Genomic DNA, 22,884 nt, shown 5'->3' on the forward strand with positions numbered 1-22,884 from the left:
CAGTGGGATAAGGAGAAATAGGGAATTATTGCCAGGGGAATGTTCTGGTGTCAGGAGGAATCAGCGAGGGAGGGAGGGAGATTTCAGTGTGGCATAAAGCTCATTTTCCATGTCCAGCATCACAGAGTGCCAGGATGGTTTGGGTTGGAGGGACTTTAAAGCCCATCCAGTGCCACCCCTGCCATGGCAGGGACACCTCCCACTGTCCCAGGCTGCTCCCAGCCCTGTCCAGCCTGGCCTTGGGCACTGCCAGGGATCCAGGGGCAGCCACAGCTGCTCTGGGCCCCCTGTGCCAGGGCCTGCCCACCCTCACAGGGAACAATTCCTAATTCTCAATATCCCATCCATCCCTGCCCTCTGGCACTGGGAGCCATTCCCTGTGTCCTGTCCCTCCAGCCCTTGTCCTCAGTCCCTCTCCATGTTTCCTGTCAGCACCTTCAGGCCCTGCAAGGTCACACTGAGGTCACCCTGGAGCTTCTCCTCTCCAGGTGAACATTCCCAGCTCTGCCACCTCTCCCCCAGCAGAGCTGCTCCATCCCCAGCACTGGGCTCTGTTTGGAAGCCCAGCTTTGATTTGGCCCCAGGTGCTGTCCCTGGGCTCTGCAAGGCACAGGGTGGGGGAGCTGAGCTGCCATGTGACAATTTATGCAGTTTATTTTAGTGGGACAAGAGCCTTTAAGTGTCACTGAGCTAAATATTTCTCTAATTCATGCAGAACTGAAGTGCAATTAGCAGCCTGATGTCACAGGCCTGGGTCAGAGCTCTCTCCTGTGCTGTGGCTGCTCCAAGGTGGGAGCTCAGGGCAGGGATGGAGCAGGGCTCTCCTGCCTTGGGGACAGTCCCCAGCTGTTCCAGGAGAAGGTCAGGTTGGATTTCAGGAAAGGTTCTCTCCCCAGAGGGTGCTGGCACTGCCCACGCTCCCCAGGGAATGGGCACAGCCCTGAGGCTGCCAGAGCTCCAGGAGCTCCAGGGATGCCCAGGGTGGGATTGTTGGGGTGTCAGGAGCTGAATTGGATGATCCCTGGGGGCTTCTTCCAGTCAGGATATTCTGTGATTCTACAGTCAGCTCCCCAGAGACTCATGGTCAGATCTGCCATAAAGGACACCCCAAGATATAAAATAATCCAAAGGCATTTATTTATTGTGATACAGCCCAGCAAAATCTGATGATGGAGCAGTTCAGTCAAGGCAGGGAAGGAAAATTCCCTGCACCTGCCCCATCTGCTGTGTCCTCTGTTCTGAGGAACCCCTGGAGTCCCCCTGTGCCCTGTTCCTGGTGTAGATGATGGGATGGAGAGCTGCTGCTGGGAGCGTCCCACTGCACTCCCAGTGGGCTCCAAACAAGCTGTGGAGCTCCTGAATGTGTTCCCAATCTGCACCATCCCTGCTGTCCCAGGAGTTCCCCAGGTGAGCTCTTCCCACATTTCACCTGCACTCTGCAGTGGGATCCCCTGTGCAGGGGCCCAGCTCTGCCCCTGCTTTCCCTGAGCCTTCCTCCAGGAAAAGCTGCTCATTTATCCCAGAGTGGAGGTGCCAGGGCTCCCTCCTTGCTGCAGACTGAGTCAGGCATTAAAATCACTCTGCTGAAGTTTATTTTTCAGCACTGACAGCTGCTCTGTATTTTCTGCTCTCTCTCTGTTATTGGTCGCTGCCAGGAGCTCACAAATGCCAAGTGAATTGCTGTAGGGGACTTCAGAAGTGATCACCTTGTTTGGAGCATGGCAAAGAAAAAAATCATGGACTCTCTGCACTGGAGTAACTGAGCAGATACTCCAGGCTTCAGTTTTGATGTCGTGGTTTTCAGCTGAATTAATCTTGGTTTCAAACAATGGTTGCTATGTGGAGAGCAAAAGGTGGCATAAAAATAATTACAACATGCAAATATAAGGAAAGACAAATCTACGTCCCAGCACAAGGTGACAGAGAGAAACAAATTCAAAATATTCAAATCATTTCTGTCCTTCCTTCCCATCCTCTGAGCCTTGGTGCACCAGCACCAGTTTTTCACATCCTGTGCCCTGGAATTGCTGAGCTGAGCTGCAGCAGGGGAGGGTTTGCACTGTGTGAATTTGAGATTCACTGACTTCCCTCAGGGCTCCTGATATGTCTGGAGAGATCCATGACAGCACCAGGGGAGCTGCCCTGCCACTCAGCACATGTGGGGCTGTGGGGGTGATGGGGTGGGCTTCAGAGACACCCTGGTGCTGTCTGCTCAGGTTCTTCTGACGAGCTTTCTCTCTCTGCCTCTGGGTAAGCGTCTGAACACCGGGAAGGGCGGGAGAGAGTCCAGGAGCCTCTTAAATTTACTGCTCAGCTCCTCTTAGAAAGTCACAGGCAATGCCCCACGTCGAGTGCCAGCTGTCACACGTCCCATCTAGCTCAGTTGGTAGAGCATGGGACTCTTAATCCCAGGGTTGTGGGTTTGTGCCACATGTTGGGCGCCAGCTGTCACATATCCTGGCTGGATGGTGACAGTGAGGGGGTGACAATCCCCCTCTTTTGGGGCTCCACAGGATCCCAGCTAGCAGTGGAGGTGCAACACAGAACAAAAAGGCCACAGCAGCAGCACGGGCCTGGGGTGGCACTGGGTTACTCTATTTGATGTTACACTCCCCAAGTCTCGGGGTCCCAGGCAATAAGCTGGGGGCAAGCAACAGCTGATACAGGGGGGCATGTCGCAGACTTCTTTTCACTAAAAATCCTTTCTTAGGATTTTTTCCCTTCTGAGAAGCTGAGGCCTCAGAAACAAAATGTAAACAATGGTTATCTGCTGCTGTGGAATGCATCAGGTGTGTCTGTGATTGGCCCATCTTGAATGTTTACAATTAATGGTCAACCACAGACCAGAGAGCTTGGACTCTCTGTCTGAGCCACAGACCTTTGTTATTCATTCCATCTTAGCTAGCCTTCTGAGATTAACCCTTGCCTTCTATTGCTTTTTAGTTAGTTATAATGTAATATATATATCATAAAATAATAAATCAAGCCTTCTGAACATGGAGTCAACATTCTCGTCTCTTCCCTCACCTGAAGACCCCTGTGACCACTGTCACAGGGGCAGGTCTCGAGGGAGGATACAATGTTCAGCTAATCAGGAGAACTGGGGGTGGAACACAAGGGCAAGGGATACAAGGGAGGAAAACTGCTTGGGACAGGTGGGTTAACAACTGGATGTGGGAGGAAAGGGTTTGAAACTCAGAAAAATAGAAAAAGCAGAAAAGTAGCTAAGTAGCAAAGAGATAAACCGACACCTGGCTCAATTGAATAACAAAGACAAGTCTGTGTCACTCTAAAAGCAAGGGGAAAAAAGCCCATAAAACTACCAAACAACAAATCAAATAATAACCTGCAAAATAAAAACACACTGCAACACCGTGGTTCCTACAGCTTGGGAGGAAGATGGAAAATAACCCCAAAAGTGGTGTTTGTGTGCCTTGGCTGTGCCTGCTGGGCTGGGGCACTGGGCAGGCCCCTCTGGGACACGCTGCTGGTGGCACTGCCACCTCCTCTCTGCCAGCTCCTGGGCCCCATTAGCCATGTCAGGAATGGCTGACATTTCAAATTTGTTATTTCTTACTTCTCCTTACAAAGTGCCAGTTTGACAAATCATGACTTTTCCCAGCACAGATGAATTTCTTCTGCTTTAGATGAATTTCTCACTGTGGAAAAAAAATTGTCTTTTCAATATTTCATGCCCTGCAAATGAGAAGGTGCCAGTCCTGAGGTCCTGGGCTATTCCAGACCATGTCAGCTCAGCTATAAAAGCTAAGAAAAGTGGGAGGAAGGGGGAATTTGTTATTTACCATGTTTGCCTTTGGGGAAACTCCAGGGCCTGGAGTCCTTCCTGGGAAGTGGCTGAACATCACCTGCTGATGAAAGTAAAGAATAAAAACTTTGGGATTTTTTTCTCTTTTCCCTTCTGCTTTAGAGGGTGGGCAGGCCCTGGCACAGGGTACCCAGAGCAGCTGTGGCTGCTCCTGGATCCCTGGCAGTGCCCAAGGCCAGGCTGGACAGGGCTTGGAGCAGCCTGGGACAGTGGGAGGTATCCCTGCCATGGCAGGGATGAACTTTGAGGTCCCTCCCAGCCCAACCTATTCTGGATTCTGTCTTGGCTCTGGCTGGTGCTGCACAGCAGGATTAGAAGCTCTCTTTGTGGCCTCCTTGTTATCATTTTTCATTAACCACCATCATCAGTGCCAAGGATGCCTCAAGTCCCCTACAGCAGCTCTGGGGCTGGTTTGTATAGCCTTTATTAATGATTGTGTCCTTTGTGCAGCCCAGGAACAGGTCTCACCTTCTAATCCACTTCTCCCAGCGTTTTCAGAACATTTGTAGCTGTTAAATAAAAATTGGTTTCCTTTGGCTGAGGGCTTGCAGGAGACAGCAGCTGCAGCAGGGCCCATTCATTTCCCTCACTGGGGCTTCTGCTGCCTCATCCCAACCAGGAGCAGATTAAAGATGCTCTCTGCAGGCAGGGAAACGGGGAGAAGGCCCGAGGGTCAGTGCTCAGTGAAACTGCCAGGGGAGCGGATTTCTGCAGGGCCTGGCCTTCCCCTGGCTCCACAGTCCCTGTGCTGTCAGGTGTGTCGCTGGTGTCACTGTGTCACAGGTGTGTCACTTTGTGTCACTCCTGTCCCAGGCTCTGTCTGTGTCACTGCTGTCCCAGGCAGTGTCTGTCTGTGTCCCTGGCTGTGTCTGTGTCACTGCTGTCACAGGCTGTGTCTGTCCTGGGCACCTGGCATGGCACCAGCCTCACCTGGCACACAGCAGAGGTGCCCTCACATCCTGCTGCTGCCTGGATCAGGAATTCCAGCATTCCCAGTGAAAGGAATAGCAGATTTGTCTTCACAAACAATCTGTGGGTCTGCTGGTAGATAAAACCAGCACTGGGAGATAAAAGAAACAATGGGAAGGATTCACTGATTGATGAATGGAAAAAGAGATTTGCTTTTACAAATAAACTTTAGGTTTGCTGATAAATGAAATTAGACATTGAAAGATGAAAGAAACAATGGGGAAGAAAAACCCCTAAATTCTGTAAGAATTAAAAAATAAAAGGGAGGGTTATACATTAGAGGGGAATCTTTGGGATCAGGTGTTCTGGGAAGTCTGAACCTCTGAAGTACCTCAGAAATGGGGAAAGACAGAAGGGAAATGAGGCTGGGAAATTGGGATAAAAAAGAGGCTGCATCCTCCAAAAATCTGAGAGATCCCAGGGGAATGCCCCATGGCCTCTCCCTTTATTCAAATAAAGCCAAAGTCTCCTCTTTGGACACAAACCTCTGGTGTTTGTGGATTAATTTTCCTAACACCAGACACAGCAGCCCCTGGGGTGCAGAGCTCCTGCTCTCTCTGATGGGGGAGGCTTTGTGGGGCAAAGAGAGAAAAATATTTTTCCAGTTTTTCCCTCTCTTTTCCCAAGGAGAGAAAAATTGGAAAAATATTCCAATTTTTCCCTCCTTGGAATATTTGGAGTTTTGGCACAGCCTCAGAGTGATCTGCCCCAAACTCCCTTGTTGGGCTCACACTGACTGAGCCAAGGGGGAACAGTTCAGAGTGGGATCCTGTTCCTGCAGAGGGACACAGGATTTCATATTATGAGGTATCATGGGGTAACACTGGGAAGGATCTTGGGACACTTCCAGAGGGGACAACGGGGCTGGAGAGGGGCTCGGAACACAAACCCTGTGAGGAAGCCCTGAGGGAGCTGGGGGTGCTCAGCCTGGAGAAAAGGAGACTCAGGGCTGCCCCCATCACCCTGCACAGCTCCTGAAAGGTGCCTGTGCTCAGCTGGGGCTGGGCTCTGTCTGCAGCAGCACTGACACAACCAGAGCACACAGCCTCAGGCTGCACCAAGGGAAACACAGGTTGGATATGAGGAAGAAATTTTTCACAGAAAAGTGATAAAGTTCTGGAATGGCTGCCCGGGGAGGTGGTGGAGTCCCCATTCCTGGGTGTGTTTAACAAAGCCTGGATGTGGCACTGGGTGTCAGGGTTTAGTTCAGGTGTTTAGAGCATGGGTTGGGCTTGATGATGTTGAAGGTCTCTTCCAACCCAGTCATTCTGTGAATTCTGTGAATTTTTGCTTAAATATTTAACAACTGTTATGTCCTACACTGAAAAATCCTGTCCTTTTTTTTTTTTTTTCTGTGTGAATTATTTATTGTGTGAATTATTTTGCTGTTTTTGAGGCTGCCACCTGCCATTTCCAAACAACACCATCAGGGCAGTTTTAGCTCAGCCCAGTGCTGGATTTACCCCAGGACAGGAGCCCATGAGAGCTCCAGATCTAGGGAGGCAGAGGATGGTCAGGGCCAGATGAGAATTCCCAGTTTCATCCCCATTATCTGTGAGGAGTTTGCTGCCCCTGAGGTTCCCTCAAGCTGCCATGGAAGGTCAGGAAGGTGCAGCCCTCATTAGGGATTCCCTTGGACTGGGATCAGCCCTGGGGCGAGGCCTGGCAGCCCTGAATCCACACCACAGAAATTGCTGGGGCCTGCTAATTGGTGCTGCAGCCTCCAAGCATTCTCTAATTAAAAAACCACCAAACCACCACTTCTCTGTGGCTTACTAAACTATTTCAAGTTAATTGAATGTGGCCAGCATTAACATTCCTGCTGTGTGCAGGGGAGGTGGTGCCTCTCAGGGGGCCCATTCCTCTCAGCCCAGTTAAGAACCATTTTAGATCCCAGCTGGGAAGGGGAGGCACAGTCAAACACCCACTGCCCTGCTCAAATCCTGGCCCAAAATTAGTCTGGGCCTAGGGAAGGCTGGGACCAGCCTCAGCAGAGGGAATTCCATCCCCAGGAGGGAATTACAGCTCTGAGTTTGGTTTTGGATGGAAAAGCATTTCCTGGCAGCCCAGCCCAGCAGCATTTCCCATCTCCAGAGCCAAAGGTGTCCCTGGGGCTCCTGACAGACACAAGAGGGCCACAGCAGCCCCTGTCCCTGGAGTCACAGAGTAGCAGCTCCAAGGGATGCTCCAGATCCACCCTGGGCATTGTGGAATATCCAGAGGGAAGGGACCTCCAGGGACCATCGAGTTCAGCTCCTGGCCTTGCACAGGACAACCACAAAATCCCCCATCTCTGGGAGCAAAGGGGGTGTTTGGAGTGTTTGGGGTGTTTGGAACCCAGCCTGGAGCAGGCTGTGACCCACAGACACCAGAGGATTCCACGTTCCCCAGGGATGATCCCTGGTGATCCCATGAGGGCTGTGGGGTGTGTGCAGGGACACACAGGAGGTTCCCAGGCCCAGGTGGGGCTGGAATTCCTCCTCATTTCACCGTGCAAACTCGGGCTGGGTGTTTGGGGTCAGGGTGCTGTGCCCTAAAACCCGGCTGCAATGGCACAGGTGTGCCCTGAGCCGCGCTGGGCATTTGTCACCACGGGCATTTGTCACCACGAGCATTAGTCACTGTTATAAATAAGAGGCTTGACTTAGGCCAATATTCAAGCAGCAATCAATTTATTAATTAATATGGTAAAGTATGAGCAATACAGAGCTGGGTACAGTGGGGGAAGTTTTCCCTCAACTGCACACCCATAGTTGGGACTTACAGGTATTTATAGGGGTGCTCATCAGCTTTTTCAGCAGTTTCTATTCCAATTTTTACTCATCAGCAGTTTTCTATTCCTAATTTTTACATCACAGTTCTATACACCATTGTGATTTAGTTTTTCTCAGGATGTATCCCAAAAGGAGTATCCCAGGTTGTGGTGGTCTTGTTTCCAAAAGAAGGAAGGGGTATTTCATCTGGTGAAGTCCAGTTTCCAGATGTGGGTCCACCTTTTGATTGCAAGGACTAGAAATCTCATGACAGTGATGTCCACCTTCCCTTGGTCGAAACTATTAGCCCTTGAGTTGATGTCCATCTTCCTTTCTCAAGCTGCATGTTTCCTTTTTACATATTCTAAAGCTATAGTTTCAAAAGATTATTACTACAGGCAATATTCTAAAATTATACTTCAAAAGGTTATTATTGCAAAACTCTTTAAGGCTTACAAGCAGAAAGTTCCTGTCAAAAAGCAACATCCTTAAAGCTTTAATTCAAATGCTCCTAAATCAACTTAAGACTTATAAAGGTTAATTGCAAACAAAGGATAGGTTCAAAGGCCTTCTTCCATGCTTTACTTCCTCAGTTATTATTAGAATTCGTCTTTATAACTGTCCCATGGTCGATTTCCACATATATCACAATCACAAATACACACGTTTCCTGTATGTACCTGACAGGAAACACAGCTTTGTATTTCACAGTCACCACGGGCATTTTTCACCAGGGCCATTTGTCACCAGGGCCATTTGTCACCCACAAGGGCCATTTGTCACCGCGTGTCCCAGTCCTGCTGCCGGAGCTCCAGGAGGGGCGGAGCCTGTCGCGACAGGGGACAGGGAATTTTTCCATGGAAATGTCAGGATGCCCTTCCCGCTCCCAGCAGCTTCGGGAGTGTGGGATGGGGATGGCAGCTCCGCCAGCTTTGTGGGACCCACAAGCGGTAATTTTAGATTATTGGCTTTAAGGCATCTACAGCATGGTGTGACAAAAGCTGATAGCCAAGAAACCCTTAAAGTGTATTGCAATTAGGAACTAATTGGCTTCTGATTGTGAGGGTGTGAATTATAACATCTGTATTGTCTCACCCTTCACATGAGACTGAAAATGGAATAAAAGTTTTTAAAACACCTCTCATTGCCCCATCTCTGGGTCAGAAAAAAGCTTAATCCAACATCCAGCCCAAATGATTCTCTGATCCTTTGAAGCTTTTGGGGTTGCAGATTTAATTTTCAGAATATTATGCAAAATCCTGCTCCACCTGGAGCCCTCCCCAGCTCCAGCTGACCTTTCCAGGTGGTTTATGTGGAAAACCTGGGCCTAAGTGCTCCAGGGGTCAAAATCAAATCCCTACGTGTTCTGGACTGTGTGCCAGGGTCTCTGAGTCCCCCAACAGGGTCCTCAGCAACTCTGGACACCCAGAGGGATGTACTGAGTTCTGATGCCACTCTTCTGTTATAAGGCTGAGGTGATATGAAATGCTCAGGAGTGCTGCTCCAGCATTTAACCCCTTCAAGGAACAAGCCCTTCCCTTTGGGCCATTGCTACACAGAGCAGAGGACAGAAAGAGAACTCCCTGGCAACGGGGCTCTGCAGGCAAGGCAGACACAAATTTGGGAAATTTCAACTGGGGAGGCTCAAGGAACTGAGGTAGGGGTTCATTTCCTTCAGGAATTTTAAGTCAAGAACGAAGGAAGCTACAGGATGGATTGGACCAGATCCAGTTTCCGTCCCAGATATCTCATGGGACAGCATCCTCCAGCCTCAGGGTTCCTCAGGAGCTGAGTGCCCAGGTCCTGGTGCTCTCCATTCACAGCAGCACCTGGAGCAGCCTCAGCTCAGTTTGTTTTACTGCTCACAGTGAATTATTCTGAGGCTCACAAGCAGCTCCATTGATTTCCCCTAATTATAAATCGTATAGAAAGTTTCCAGCTTGCCACAGTCCCCATTTTCCTCCCCACGGAGTCAATAAAAGTTAAGAGTTGCTCCCTGGTTCCTGTCATTACCACAATAAAACCCAGAGTAATTGAAAAGTGAATCAGGGAAATTGCTGGCTTGGAGAGCAGGGATAATTGGAATGACTTGGGAGCCCCAGCAGAGCCTGTCCCTGCCTGCCCCGAGCTGGAGCCACCCTGGACACTCTGCCAGGGTGACACAGGGCAAAGCAGAGACCAAAAATCACTGCATAAATGGACAGATTGACAGAGTGTTCTGAGTTGGGACCCCCAAAAATCAAGCCCAGCTCCTGTGAGCCAACCAGGGTGATTCTGAATCCCATCTGAGGTTGTTCCACCTCCTAAAGGATACAAATGACAACAAAACAAGTTAAAAAGATAATTTCTCTCTCTATTAGCATAACATTTGAGATGCAGCAGCAGCTGAGCATTTGTCAAGAGAACAATTCCTTCCCTCCACACAGACTTTAACTGGAACAGGAAGACCCCAAACCCCTCAAGTCATTACTGCTGGCACAATTGGAGGATGAGCTGATCCCCACGGTTGTGTTTGTGCTCCAGCCTGGAGCAGAGGCAGGAGGACAGAGAATCTGCAGAGAATTTTCAGTGGCAGTGATGGGAGAGAGGGAGAGCAGCAGAGACTGAGAGGCTGAGGGAGCTGGGGTTGTGCAGCCTGGGTGGTTGGAGGAGCTTCCAGCACCTGCCAGGGTCTGGAGTGACACAGGGAAGGCAGAGAGGGACCCTGCACCAAGAACTGCAGGGGCAGGACACAGGGAATGGCTCCCACAGCCAGAAGGCAGGGATGCATGGGATATTGGGAATTAGGAATTGTTCCCTGTGAGGGTGGGCAGGCCCTGGCACAGGGTGCCCAGAGCAGCTGTGGCTGCCCCTGGATCCCTGGCAGTGCCCAAGGCCAGGCTGGACAGGGCTGGAGTGTGATGGTGCTCACAGGGGTCCGAGGATGAGGGAAGAGATGAGGATCTGACTCCATGTTTCAGAAGGTTTGATTTATTATTTTATGACATATATTACATTAAAACTATACTAAAAGAATAGAAGAAAAGGTTTCATCAGAAGGCTGGCTAAGAATAGAATAGAAAGGAAAGATAACAAAGGTTTGTGGCTTGGATGCTGTGTCCAAGCCAGCTGGGCTGTGATTGGCCATTAATTAGAAACAACCACATGAGATCAATCACAGATGCACCTGTTGCATTCCACAGCAGCAGATAATCATTGTTTACATTTTGTTCCTGAGGCCTCCCAGCTTCTCGGGAGGAAAAATCCTAAGGAATAGATTTTTCATGGAAAGATGTCTGCGACATTGGAGCATCCTGGGACAGTGGGAGGTGTCCCTGCCATAGCAGAGGTGGCACTGGATGGGCTTTAAGGTCCCTCCAAACCCACCCATCCTGGGATTCTCATCATTCCTGAGCTGCTCAGCCTGAGGTTTTCTTCCCTGACCCCTGCTCATTTCACAGGTGCAAAATCATTCATCCTCCAAGGGGTTAATGAAGGATAATGAGTGCACTGTACCTAATCTGAGCCCTGCAATATTCCCATCTATCCCTGTGTGTGCAGGCAGAATTGCACACATCCCTCTGGTTTTATCCAGCACCCACAGAAACACCAATTTCCCCAACTCCCTTCACTCATTTCCTGCACCATCCCAACCCTGCTGCAGGGAATGTGCAGGGGAGGGGACAGCAGGGACCAGAGACAAAGTTCTGCCTCTGTCCAGATGAAAGCATTTCTGTGAGCAGCAGGGCTGATGGGTTTGGTTTTTCTGCTGTCTCGTTCCTCAGGGATTCAGCTAAAAATAGTGAGCACCCCATTGTCACCAGTGGCTCCTTGGTGCCCAGTTCAAAGCTGGGCTGCAAATCCCCCTGGGATTTAATCACCAATTTCCATCCTGCTTTGTTGTGCATGAACAAATCTCACCAGCCCTGCTCTGCTGTCTTTAATGTTGAAAAGGGAGCAGCTGTGCTCTTCACATCCTGTTCCATGACAAAAAGCGTTTCTCCTGGCAACTGAAGGTGTGGAAATTTGGGATCATTCCTCTGGTTGCCTTGCAGCAGTGCTGGGGGTGTTGCTGGAGGTTTGCAGGGGGCAATGAAGCTGCCCAGGATTCCTGCAGTGCTGATTGCATGGGGGTGCATCCAAGGATTCCCACTCAACATCCCTTCCTGCATTCCTTGGGGTCTTCATCCTGGGAAACTCCAGCCTGGAACTGAGCCCCAGCAATGGCAACGCCGTCATTCTATCCCCATTGTCACTCCCTGCCTGCAGGAGCAACCCCTCAACCTGTGCTGACCCTATTCCGTTCCACCTCCTCAGGGCTGGTGTTCAGCCTCTGCTGGAATTCTCTTCCAGTTCTGCCTCAGGGACGATTCTCGAGGTCAGCTCAAACCTGGGCTTTGCTGTAGTTTGGGGATTTGGCTTTTCTGCCTTCAGGGAATCAGGATCACAGAAAGGCTCATGGAGGGAGGGACCTCAAATCCCACCCAGTGCCACCCCTGCCATGGCAGGGACACCTCCCACTGTCCCAGGCTGCTCCCAGCCCTGTCCAGCCTGGCCTTGGGCACTGCCAGGGATCCAGGGGCAGCCACAGCTGCTCTGGGCACCTGTGCCAGGGCCTGCCCACCCTCACAGGGAACAATTCCTAATTCCCAATATCCCATCCAGCCCTGCCCTCTGGCACTGGGAGCCATTCCCTGTGTCCTGTCCTGCCTGCTCTGTCCTGCTCTCCCCAGGCTGGGGAAGGAATGGGAATTTCCTGCTGCATCCCCACTCTCCCAGGGCAGAGAGAGCTGGGAGCTGGCATTGCCCTCCCTCCACTGGGGCATTGAACCAGAGGGGTTTGTGTAAGAGCTTGAATGAGAGATGTGAGACTCCAAGCAGCTCTTCAAAATGCAGTTTATTGTATACAGAATGCAGTTTATTGTATACAAAATGCAGTTTATTCCATCCAAGGTGTTACAGTCCAGGGTCGTGGGTGACAGAGCTGTGCCCACAGCTGTCAGCTCCAGCTGCAGCCAGGCCTGGAGACCCTTTGGTTTTGGTTACAATGCATTATAGACTTTTCTTTGCTGAGCATCTTCATACAGTAGAACCAATCTATACCTTAACTTTTATCTATAGCCTATCATAACTACTGTAATTACCATATTCATATTACTATTCTCCAATCACTAACAGTCAGTACATTACAGTTTAAGCTAGAAGTTGTTTCTCAGTTTTCTTGCAGTAGAAAATTCTGAGACCTTTTTTCTACTTGCAGCATTTGCTGCCTTGTTTGCCTGTGCTGTCTTTGTGCTTGGTAAAAACATCTTGTTTGGGGTGGGTTTATCCTTTGCTCTAAGCCATAGAAACCCCTTCTAACTAACACACCCTTTGCCTCCTTGGTTATCCAGTAAGGCTGGCTCAGCAATTCTTTTCTTCTATATCAAACCTTGCTTCCATCTCTATTCCTTCATCAGACTCTATATTTAAAAATCTTTCTGCCATGCACACACATATCTGTGAGACTTTCTTGTCAAAGTTTCATCCTTCCCAGCAGGTTTGGCCTTTCTGGGTGTCCTGAGGTGGCTCAATGGGGTGGAGAAGCCCTGAAGGGCCCTGGTTGCTGTGCATGAGCCCTGCTGGGGCTGCAAGGCCTCTCTTTGAAGAGCTTCTGCAGCACTCAGGAAAACTCACTATGGCCTGGAACATTTCCATCCTTCTTTCCTACACCCAGAGAGACTCCTCTGCTCCCCAGGCACTGCACAGCAGCCAGGGTGTGTCTCCTCTCTGCTGCACCCTTAGGGGATTCATTAATACCACAAACTGCAGGCGTCCAATGTCCTGCTGGGGCAAAATGTTCACATTCAGCAGGAATTGGGGGTTTAACACTTGGCTAGTGTAAGAACAGCACTTCCTAATGGATCTACAGCCGAAATCAGCTCTGGGGGAAGTGTCCTCTGCTTGTTCCTCTGTCCAGGCACCACTGGGGAGTTAGGAACATAAAAAAGGGGGCACAGAATTGTGGCTCATGGGAGGAGTGAGAGCTACCAGGGGGATCCCTGAGAGTTTTCTCTTTGTTGGGATGGACTGGATTGCTGCCTCTCCATCCCTGGGCTGGGTGTCTGGATTTCTCTGCTGCTCCACCAGTGCCAAGACCCTTTTACAGCATCGACTGTTGGAGTGAAACCAGCCCCAAAGAGCACAAACCCACCTGAGGTGCTGAAATGAGGCTGATAAACACAAGCTGGGGATTGTGGCCTTGCTCTAGGCCTGCTCTCCTGGGAGCCCATCCCTGGGTTAACTGGGCTGTCTCCCACAGTTTGACATGCAGAGGATAACGCTGGAGGAGCTGAAGCACATCCTGTACCACGCCTTCCGTGACCACCTCACCATGAAGGACATCGAGAACATCATCATCAACGAGGAGGAGAGCTTGAACGAGAACTCTGGCAACTGCCAGACGGAGTTTGAAGGTGAGAGAGAGTCCTGCTCAATTTTCGTGTGTCTTTATGTCTTGGTTTGGAAAGACAGGAGTCTGCTAAGGAAGGCAGGAGCCGCCCCTGAAATGGAGAATGTAAACCCTCCCCACCCCTCCCAATTGCTATAAATTTTAAATTAAGGGGCTCTCAGGCAAAAATATGGGAGCAGGAAATAACAGTTCTTAAATAGGGAAAGGAAAAAAAAATAAAAGGATAAAATGAACAATGCAGTACACTAGAACAACAGTGACAGAGTCAGAACCCAGCCTGACACCCTGTGGGTCAGGGTGTTGGCAGCAGTCCCTGCTGTGGTGTGTTCTTAAGTTTGTTAGTTTGCTCCCCCCATTTTCTGTATTACTTCCTGCTGCTACCCTGTCAGTTAGGTTGCTATGAAAATGAAACTGCTCCTCCCTTGGTTTCTCTTATAAAGTGAAAGTTGTTTCCTCCTTAGGCTCAGTCAATCACTCCTTTTCTCCTCCCAGGTTTCGAGAATTTTCTTTTCTCTGGGAGCTATGGTTGGCTGTAGCCCCGGAGCCCCTCCTATGATTTATAACAGTTGGTTACTTTAGTATATCAGTTATGTTTCGCACCTCCAAATATGTATTTCTATTAGATAGCCAAGTTTCCCTGCCTTCTTCCCCCCTTTTCCCTTAAAACCCTCTCCTGCCCCTTGTTCAAAGCCATTTGCTGGGTGGTTCCCCTCCTTGTTGGTTCTTCTGTAATAAACCGACAGTTTACCCCCAGCAAGTGGTCGCCTCCTAATTCGTCTCTCACCGCGCTGCTCCGAGCTATCCCCCAGCTCAGCCCAAGGCCAAGACGCCGAGGGGGGCTGGCTTTGGATGTGCAGGGGTGCTGCCCTTCGCCCCTCACCAGATAGCCGGATTCCAGGGCCGTTCACGCCCCCGCGCAAGTCCCATTGGAACTGTGACTGCAGCCCTCCTGCAGTGTCAGGGGTGGTTCTGCTGGAGCAGGGATCCTGTAGAGAAGGATGGATTCTTCCTCTGAAGATCCAGGGGAAGCAGAGACAGCTGCTGTTCCTCTGGGAAATCCAGTGGAGAAGCCGTGCTGGTGTTCCAGAACCTCTGGATTATATCTGGGTAGGAATGCTTGGCTCCTCCCTCTGGGCTCACATCTCCCAATGGGATGCTGTAGTTCTTATCAGCCATGCAGTGACATTCAATAGCTGTTATCAGCAATGTCCCCTCCCGAGGGAGGTGTGATTGTGGTCACTCAGAGAGAGAGATAAGGCAAACTGCCCACTTGACAAAGATAATCTGCCATACAGATGGAAATGGAAAACATCTTGCCTTGCAATCTGGAGCACTCTAAAACTCCCTCTGATCTGGGACAGGGGTGCCTGCGGGTGGCAGGGAGTTATTTTGGACACCCAGAGAGCTCAAGAGCTGCCCTCAGACTTCCTCTGTCCCTCAGCAAAGCTGATCCTTTTCCAGGCACAGGGATGAAGCACTGAGGGTTCCCCCTCTCTCTGCTGGGACGCAGGCAGAGGGATGTGCTGAGGTCAGTGCCTAAGCACGGCTGAATTTCCCTACAGAAGCACCTTCATTTCCTTCATGCCACCATGGAATGACTTTCTTGGCACTGGCAGGCCCTACCAAGCTGTGTTGGGCTTCTTCAGTTTTCTGTTGAGATCCCAAAAAAACTCCCAGGGAGCAGCTGGGACGAGTCTTCTCCTGCACTGTATCACCAGCACTGAGCAGAGGGCGTGCATCTGTGCCCTGCTGCCCTGGGGACCTTTAGCTCTGAGCTGCCAGGACCTGCCCCAGCCAGGACAGCTCCTCTGAGCACGGGAGGAGCTCTGCAAAGCCAAGGGCTGAGCAGTGCTTGGAGGCACCCAAAGAAAGGAAACATTTCCTTCCCTCAGCAGAGCCTCAGGGGATCAGAAGGGTTTGGGGCTGGTCTGGCTTGGGGCTCCTGGCTGCTTCAGGAGTTGGGATCAGAACTGGGATCTACAGCAAATCTTGCACTTGGACAGGGCTGACACTGGCAAGGACATTCCCCATTTTAAGCCACCTCAGCAGAAGCATTTTCATTTCCTTGGCCAGAGGAACTCACACTGCTCTGAAGTGTTGCTGCTGAGAGCAACCAAAGAGATCCTGGTTGCTCAGCCTGTGGCAGTGCCCAAGGCCAGGCTGGACAGGCTTGGAGCAGCCTGGGACAGTGGAAGGAGTCCCTACCCAAGGAATGGGATGGTTTTTAAGTTCCCTTCCAACACAAACTGATCTGTGATTCCATGAAATCATCTCAAGAGCAGAAGAGCCCAGGGAAATGGAACAGAGAAGCTCAGAGTTTGTGCCATGGTAGAACCACTGTGTGTCCCACCCAGCAATCCCACTTTAGACCATTTTGGGGGAATTGGGACATTCTGTGGGGTCAAGCAGCTCAGAAAGGGCACCAGGCAGTGACAAAGAGCAGAGGATGAAAATACAGCCCAGTCCTTGGCCTGGCTGATGAATGGGATGCAGCAGCTCCATTCTCACCCTCACCTCTGCTAAACAGGGCAGAGAAGCTGGAGGAGCAGAGCTGGATTTAAAAAACCCTGCAGGAGGGAGGCAGCAGCAGCAGCACTCTGTGAATCAGGCCAAGCAACAATTTTTGTGTTCCTCCTGAGAAGAGTGCAGAGGAAGAGATGTTTCTTCCTTGCCTGGAGCTGTTGGTGCCCACTGACCTGCTGATCTCTGGGGACAGGAGCCAGCTGTCACTGCTGCAGAGTTTTGGGAGCTTGGCTGAACCATCCCAGAAAAAAACTGTGTTCCTAATGCTCAGCATCTCATTTTGGAAGCTCCAGTTTCCAAAAGTGCAGCAGGAACAGCTTTTCTCGTGGGATGTTTTGGCATTGCTGGTGCCAGGCAGAACCTAGAAGCAAAACAGACCCTTTTTTAGATGTTGGGAACACACACAAATCCAGCAGGAAATAAAGATCAGCTGAACCATCAACAATGGGGCAAAGTTTTGCTCCAGGTCCCAGTGGAAGGGGACAGCTCTGGTCTGACAGCTCTGACAGGAGCATTTCTGCCAGGGGAGGACAGGTTGTGTCCCTGCAGCTCTCCAGGCTGCCAGGAATGACCCTCAGAGCTCCCAGCTCTCCAACACCAGCATTCCCTACAGGAATTACATGGCATGGATTGTGGCACTAAGGGACAGCTGTCAGCTGTCCTGGGCTGTATCCCTGGGGTCACTCACTTCCAATTAGTGCCCTGAAGGAGATGCATTTTGGGTGGAATTCCTTGAGTTTAATTTAGGTGCCACCTTGGGATGTGATGAATTGCCCTAAAAGAACTCCCTTTCTTAGTTCAATTCCAGCAATTCAAATATTTCTTTCAACTCCCATCTATATTTAATGTACCATCCACCCCATGAAGAGCCTTTAATTCTGGGAGGAATGAAGCCAAGATGAGCCCCTGTGGTTCCCACTGAGATTTGGGGATCTCCTAAGGGAGGACACACAGCAGAGACTTCCAGGAGCAGCTTGGTGAAAGGGGGATCCCCACTCAGTGTCACCTTTGGGTGTTCTTGGATCCCAGACCAGCCCCAAACCCTTCTCCTCCTGTGGGCAGAGACATCCCACTTCTCCACACCTGGACATTCCTCTTCTCCACACCTGGACATCCCCATTTTCCACACCTGGACACTTCTGTTTTCCACACCTGGACATCCCTGTTTTCCACACCTGGATATCCCTGTTTTCCACACCTGGACATCCCCATTTCCCACCGCTGGACATTCCCTTTCTCCACACCTGTACATTCCCCATTCAACACCTGGGACAGTGATCACAGACCCCAGGTCCACATCTGGACATCCCCATTTTCCACACCTGGACCTTCCCCTTCTTCACACCTGAGTGAGCTGGCTCAGTGCTGAAGAGTGTTGCACAGGTAATATCACCATCAGTACAAAGCCATGAAATTTCTGTCATACAATTATGGAATAATGTGATGATAAGGTCTTTATGCCCATGAAATCTTGTTCAGTATCACTGTGGATGGCAGACCCTGCACCTCTCAGCACACAGCTTACCCCAAATACAATATTTGTATTACAGTCAGGGCCAAGGCCAGGATTTCCTCAGCTCCCTCTGAACACTGCAGTCATTTGCAGGGGAAGGACATGCCCAAGGCAGAGGCACAGTTCTGTCCTCAGCTTTATCTCTGTTTTTATCAGCACTCAGGGCAGGACAACGAAGGCTGTGTGATTTCCTGGGACACAGGCAAAGGACAATTTGCAGCTCCCAAAGATTTACAGCCCAGCAGCCTTTTCCTGGCAGTTCCCTTGATCCAGCACTCAGGGCACAGAGCTGGTGGCACAGCAGTGTCAGTGGCACAGGACTGCCAGGGGGGTGCCACCCTCAGCCATGACCCTCACATCCATGGGATGCAGCAGCAGGGCCTCCCTGCCCCCTGTCCTGCTCAGCTCAGCTTGGGGATGACAAACTGACTTGTTAAACCAAAAATAACTCCAGGCAGCCTGAGCAAGGCACCATCACTCACCTGTGGCAGGGCTGGGACAGGGCTCTATAAATACACTGCTGCTGTCCTTGTGAGGAGCTGTTCTCCTGCAGGAGAGAAGGCTCCCAGTGCTGGGAGCACATCCCAGACCCACCGTGGGCAGGGTGACCTGGAAACAGCCTGGCCCCATTAGCCCCAGCTCCTGAGGAGTTCTGGGGCAGTGCTCTGTACCAGGAGGGGAATTCTCCTCCCCAGCCTGGCCCCATTAGCCCCAGCTCCTGAGGGGCTCAATTCCAGCTATTCAAATATTTCTTTCAACTGGGAGCTGTGGTCTGTGCCAGTGGAGGAGTTCTCCTCTCCAGCCTGGCCCCATTAGCCTCAACTGCTTGAGGAGTTCTGAGGGCTGTGGTCTGTGCCAGTGGAGGAGTTCTCCTCCCCAGCCTGTCCTGGGACTGTTGAGAAAATGAAGAATGACCCAGCCTTGATTTGCCTTTGCCTCGTGAGCTCTGATGGATGTTGGAAACCTCTGGGTTGCTCTTCCCCCTAAAAGGGTTGAGGATTTCTCCAGAGGAGCCTCAGGCTCTGCCCATGCCAAATGAACCAGCTCCACATCCAACCCCTGGTGTGTCCTGTGGATGGCAAAAGCTCCCAGTGGCACCCAAATGTTGGCATCCAGCTCTGGGACAATGCCAGCTGTGGGAACCAGTAGAAAAATCAGATTCTGTGCTCAGAGATGATGGATTTGGAGAAAGGAGAGAACTGAGGGCATGCCCTCCCCAGTAAGCAGGGCTGGTTAAATGGAACTTCATGTTGTAGGGAAGAATTCCAGGAATCAGGGCATCAGGAGTTCCAGCTCCTCTGCCTTCCTGTGGATTTCCAGGGAGCAGGGCAGTGCTGATATCCATCTCCTTCCTGGAGTCATTCCCAACCAACAGCGAGAGGAATGGCTGGGCAGACATTCCCCTTTCCCCCGGGGTTTTTTGTAGGTAATTTGGATGTTCGCTGTCCCTTTAGTGGGCAAAGAGCAGTAAATGGGACTTCCCTGCATGCTGCTGCCTTCAGGCTCTGTTGTATAACAGAACCCTGGAGAAGTTGTTCAGTTCAGGAGCATTTCTGCAAAAACACCGAGCATGTTTTACTCTTTTCCTCTGGAGAGGTGAGTTTGTTATCCCAATAAACCCTTGGCCAGCCTCAGGCTGATGTCCCCATCACCAGCCCCACCCTGACAGCAATGCGTGTGCTGGCAGTGATTTCTCTGCTGCCTGGGAGTGCTTTCAAAGTAGAGAAATAATAGAAAATACATTTAAAAAAAACATCTACAGCAGGGCAGGAATGAGCTTTTCAAAGCACCAGGGCACCATGCACAAAGCCACAGCACTGATCCTGTGTGGGTTATAAAAGCCAGAGAAGGAATCCAGGAGCAGAGCAGTGCAAGCAGAGAGTGAGGAATTTGGGAGAGCTGCTGGCAGGGGGGTTTCATTCCCTGCCCAGAACACAGCCAGGCCTCACTCACATTCCCTGCCTGGGCAGGATGGCTCCAACCCTTCCCAAGGAGGGCTCTGTGCCCCTGGCACTGAGCTGGGACCACTGAGAGCTGGGACTGGGGCACAGGCACTGCTGAACACCAGCCAGAGGAGGTGATTGGGGGAAAAACTGGAATTCAAAACTGGCATCCAGGGCTCTCTGTGCCATGAGGTTCAAGGCTGGATCAAAACAAGGGGCTTTTCCATGAATTCTAAAAATATTCTCCATCCAACTTTCCAAATGTGGACACCTGGAGCCTGTCTTTGGCTGCATTTTTGGTTTGTTTTGGGGTTGTTTTCAGCCATCTGGAAGTTTCCCATCATCACAAGCCCATCCATGAGGAGAAGGTGACAGGGACATCCCTTCCCAGGGCAAAGCAAGGCCCAGAGCAGGCAGGCAGGGCTGTCCATCTGGGGTGGGATGATTTCCTGGCTGTCCCTGACTGACCTGCACAGGCCAAGTGCCAGGTCCTGCGCTTGTTCCATGGGGCGCAACAGGAACAGAATGTCCCATGGAACATCCAGGCTGGGAGAGAGGAGCTGGACAGATGGGAAAGGCCTTGGCAGTGCTGGTGCCAGTGGCTGGACAGGAGCCCAGGTGTGCCCAGGTGGCCAAAAAGGCCAATGGCACCTGGGCTGCACCAGGACCAGGGCAGGGCTTGTCCCCTCTGCTGGCACTGCCGAGGTCACACTTCAGACTCTGGGGACAGCCCTGGGCCCCTCAGGACCATGCAGACCCTGAGGGGCTGGAGCTTGTCCAGGGAAGGGAATGGAGCTAGGAAGGGTCTGGATCCCCAGGAGCAGCTGAGGGAGCTGGGAAGGGTCTGGATCCCCAGGAGAGGCTGAGGGAGCTGGGAAGGGGCTCAGCCTGGAGCAAAGGAGGCTCAGGGGGCCCTTGTGGCTCTGCACAGCTCCTGACAGGAGGGGACAGCCGGGGGGGTCGGGCTGTGCTCCAGGGAACAGGGACAGGAGCAAAGGGAACGGCCTCAGGCTGGGCCAGGGGAGGTTTAGATGAGAAAATAGGAACAATTTCTTCACTGAAAGGGTTGTCCAATAATGGTGGAATCCCCATCTCTGGAAGTGTCCAAGAAGTGTGGATGTGGCACTTAGGAGATGGTTTAGTGGTGACCATGGTGGTGGTTCTGGGGTGATAATTGGGCTCTTGCAGCCATCACCACCCTGGGATTGCCTGGGGGAACCTTCAAGGCCTTTGCAAACAAATCTCCACAGTGCCCCAACAGCACCCGTGGCTCTGACATTCAGATGAGGAGAGACCAGGACAGAGTCATGAACTGACTTTATTAAGTCACAGCACGAATTCTCGCTGACAAGCTTGGCAAAAAGTAAAATTAAATAAAATGAGTGCTAAAAATCCCAACTCTATCTGCTTTTTAATTGCTGCTCTCATTTCTTTTGACAATTATTCTGCAAGCATTCACTTGGAAAGGTTCTTAATAAATCTGATTTGGCTTAAGCACAGAAAACCTAAAACTTAAAAAGATTGGAAAAGTGACTCATGTGCCATGGATGCTCCTGGGAATTGTCACAGTGGGGACCTGAGTGTCATCAGGGAGCACTTCTTGATTTTCCACTCATTCCCAGTTGACCTGGGTGAGTCGGAGGGATTCACACAAGGTTGATAATTGCTATTAAAGAACTTTAGAAACAACTTAGTTCAAACTGAAAGAGAGGAAGTCTAGGTCAGAGAGTGGGAAGGAGGGTGGGCAGGCCCTGGCACAGGGTGCCCAGAGCAGCTGTGGCTGCCCCTGGATCCCTGGCAGTGCCCAAGGCCAGGCTGGATGGGGCTGGGAGCCTGGGACAGTGGGAGGTGTCCCTGCTCATGGGACAAAGATGAGCTTTAAGGTCGCTTCCAACCCAACACAGCCCAGCCCAACCCAACCCAACCCAGCCCAACCCAGCCCAGCCCAACCCAACCCAACCCAGCCCAGCCCAACCCAATTCGACCCAACCCAATCCAGCCCAAATCAATCCAGCCCAACCCAGCCCAATCCAATCCAGCCCAACCCAATTCGACCCAACTAATCCAACCCAACCCAATCAACCCAATCCAACACAGCCTAGCCCAGCCCAGCCCAGCCTAACCCCAACCCAACCTGACCCAGCCCAACCTAACCCAATTTGACCCAACCCAACCCAATCTAACCCAACCCAGCCCCACCCAACTCAACCCAACCCAATTTGACCCAACCCAATCCAACCCAGCCCAGCCCAGTCCAGCCCAGCCCAACCCAACCCAACCCATTCTGTGATTCCAACTTCACAAAGAGCTTAAAAGAAATACACAGCTAACCCCAAATGTGCCTGTGAGCATTTAAAGGGATCAAAAGCCATGATGAGGAAAAGGAGTTCCTGAAGGGTTAGGAAGGACAGGGATGGGCTGGTTTGGAAGTCCTGCAGGGCTGGGTGTGTTGTTTGGGAATGTCCCAGCAGGCAGAGGTGACAGTGAGAACAGGAGGGTTCCTGAGCTGCTCCAGGAGGGAAGAGAACCCCTGTAGGAATGTGCCCCCTGTGCCCCTGACAGAGTGACAAAACTATCCTTTGTCTCCTTAAAAAATGAAAAAAGCCCAGAAGTTTCTCTCCTCAATTAAGTAAAAAGACATCTCATAAGACCTGAAAAACTTCACCTCAAACTTAAACATAGCCACTTGAACAGAAGCCAAAAAAGTCCTGCCTAAGCAATTTACTAGAAAAAGAAAAGAACAAAAAAACAAATTGCTTTTGTGGAGTATTTTACCAAAAGCAAGAACCTCTTGCACCTAGCTCAAGTTTTCGCTGTAAAGAAAAATTAGGTGAGAGGCAATGTTTTGTCCTCCGTTGAGGAAGTTAGTTATGCTTAGGTGGTGGATTAAAGGGTTAAAGTACCCTAGGAATGTTAAGAAGTTTGAG

General features: G+C 50.9%; 1 protein-coding gene across 3 annotated transcripts in view; it reads left to right on the forward strand.

The window, feature by feature from the left end:
* Positions 1-22,884, forward strand: part of CALN1 (calneuron 1) — a 169,075-nt gene that overhangs the window by 139,161 nt on the left and 7,030 nt on the right. For all 3 annotated transcript variants that reach the window (XM_064729088.1, XM_064729090.1, XM_064729089.1), the window contains one exon: positions 13,829-13,982. In XM_064729088.1, coding sequence (XP_064585158.1) covers positions 13,829-13,982 — 154 coding nt within the window. The remainder of the gene's footprint in view (positions 1-13,828; positions 13,983-22,884) is intronic.

Source organism: Zonotrichia leucophrys, chromosome 19 (assembly GCF_028769735.1).
Source record: "Zonotrichia leucophrys gambelii isolate GWCS_2022_RI chromosome 19, RI_Zleu_2.0, whole genome shotgun sequence".
Taxonomy (NCBI): Eukaryota; Metazoa; Chordata; class Aves; order Passeriformes; family Passerellidae; genus Zonotrichia; species Zonotrichia leucophrys.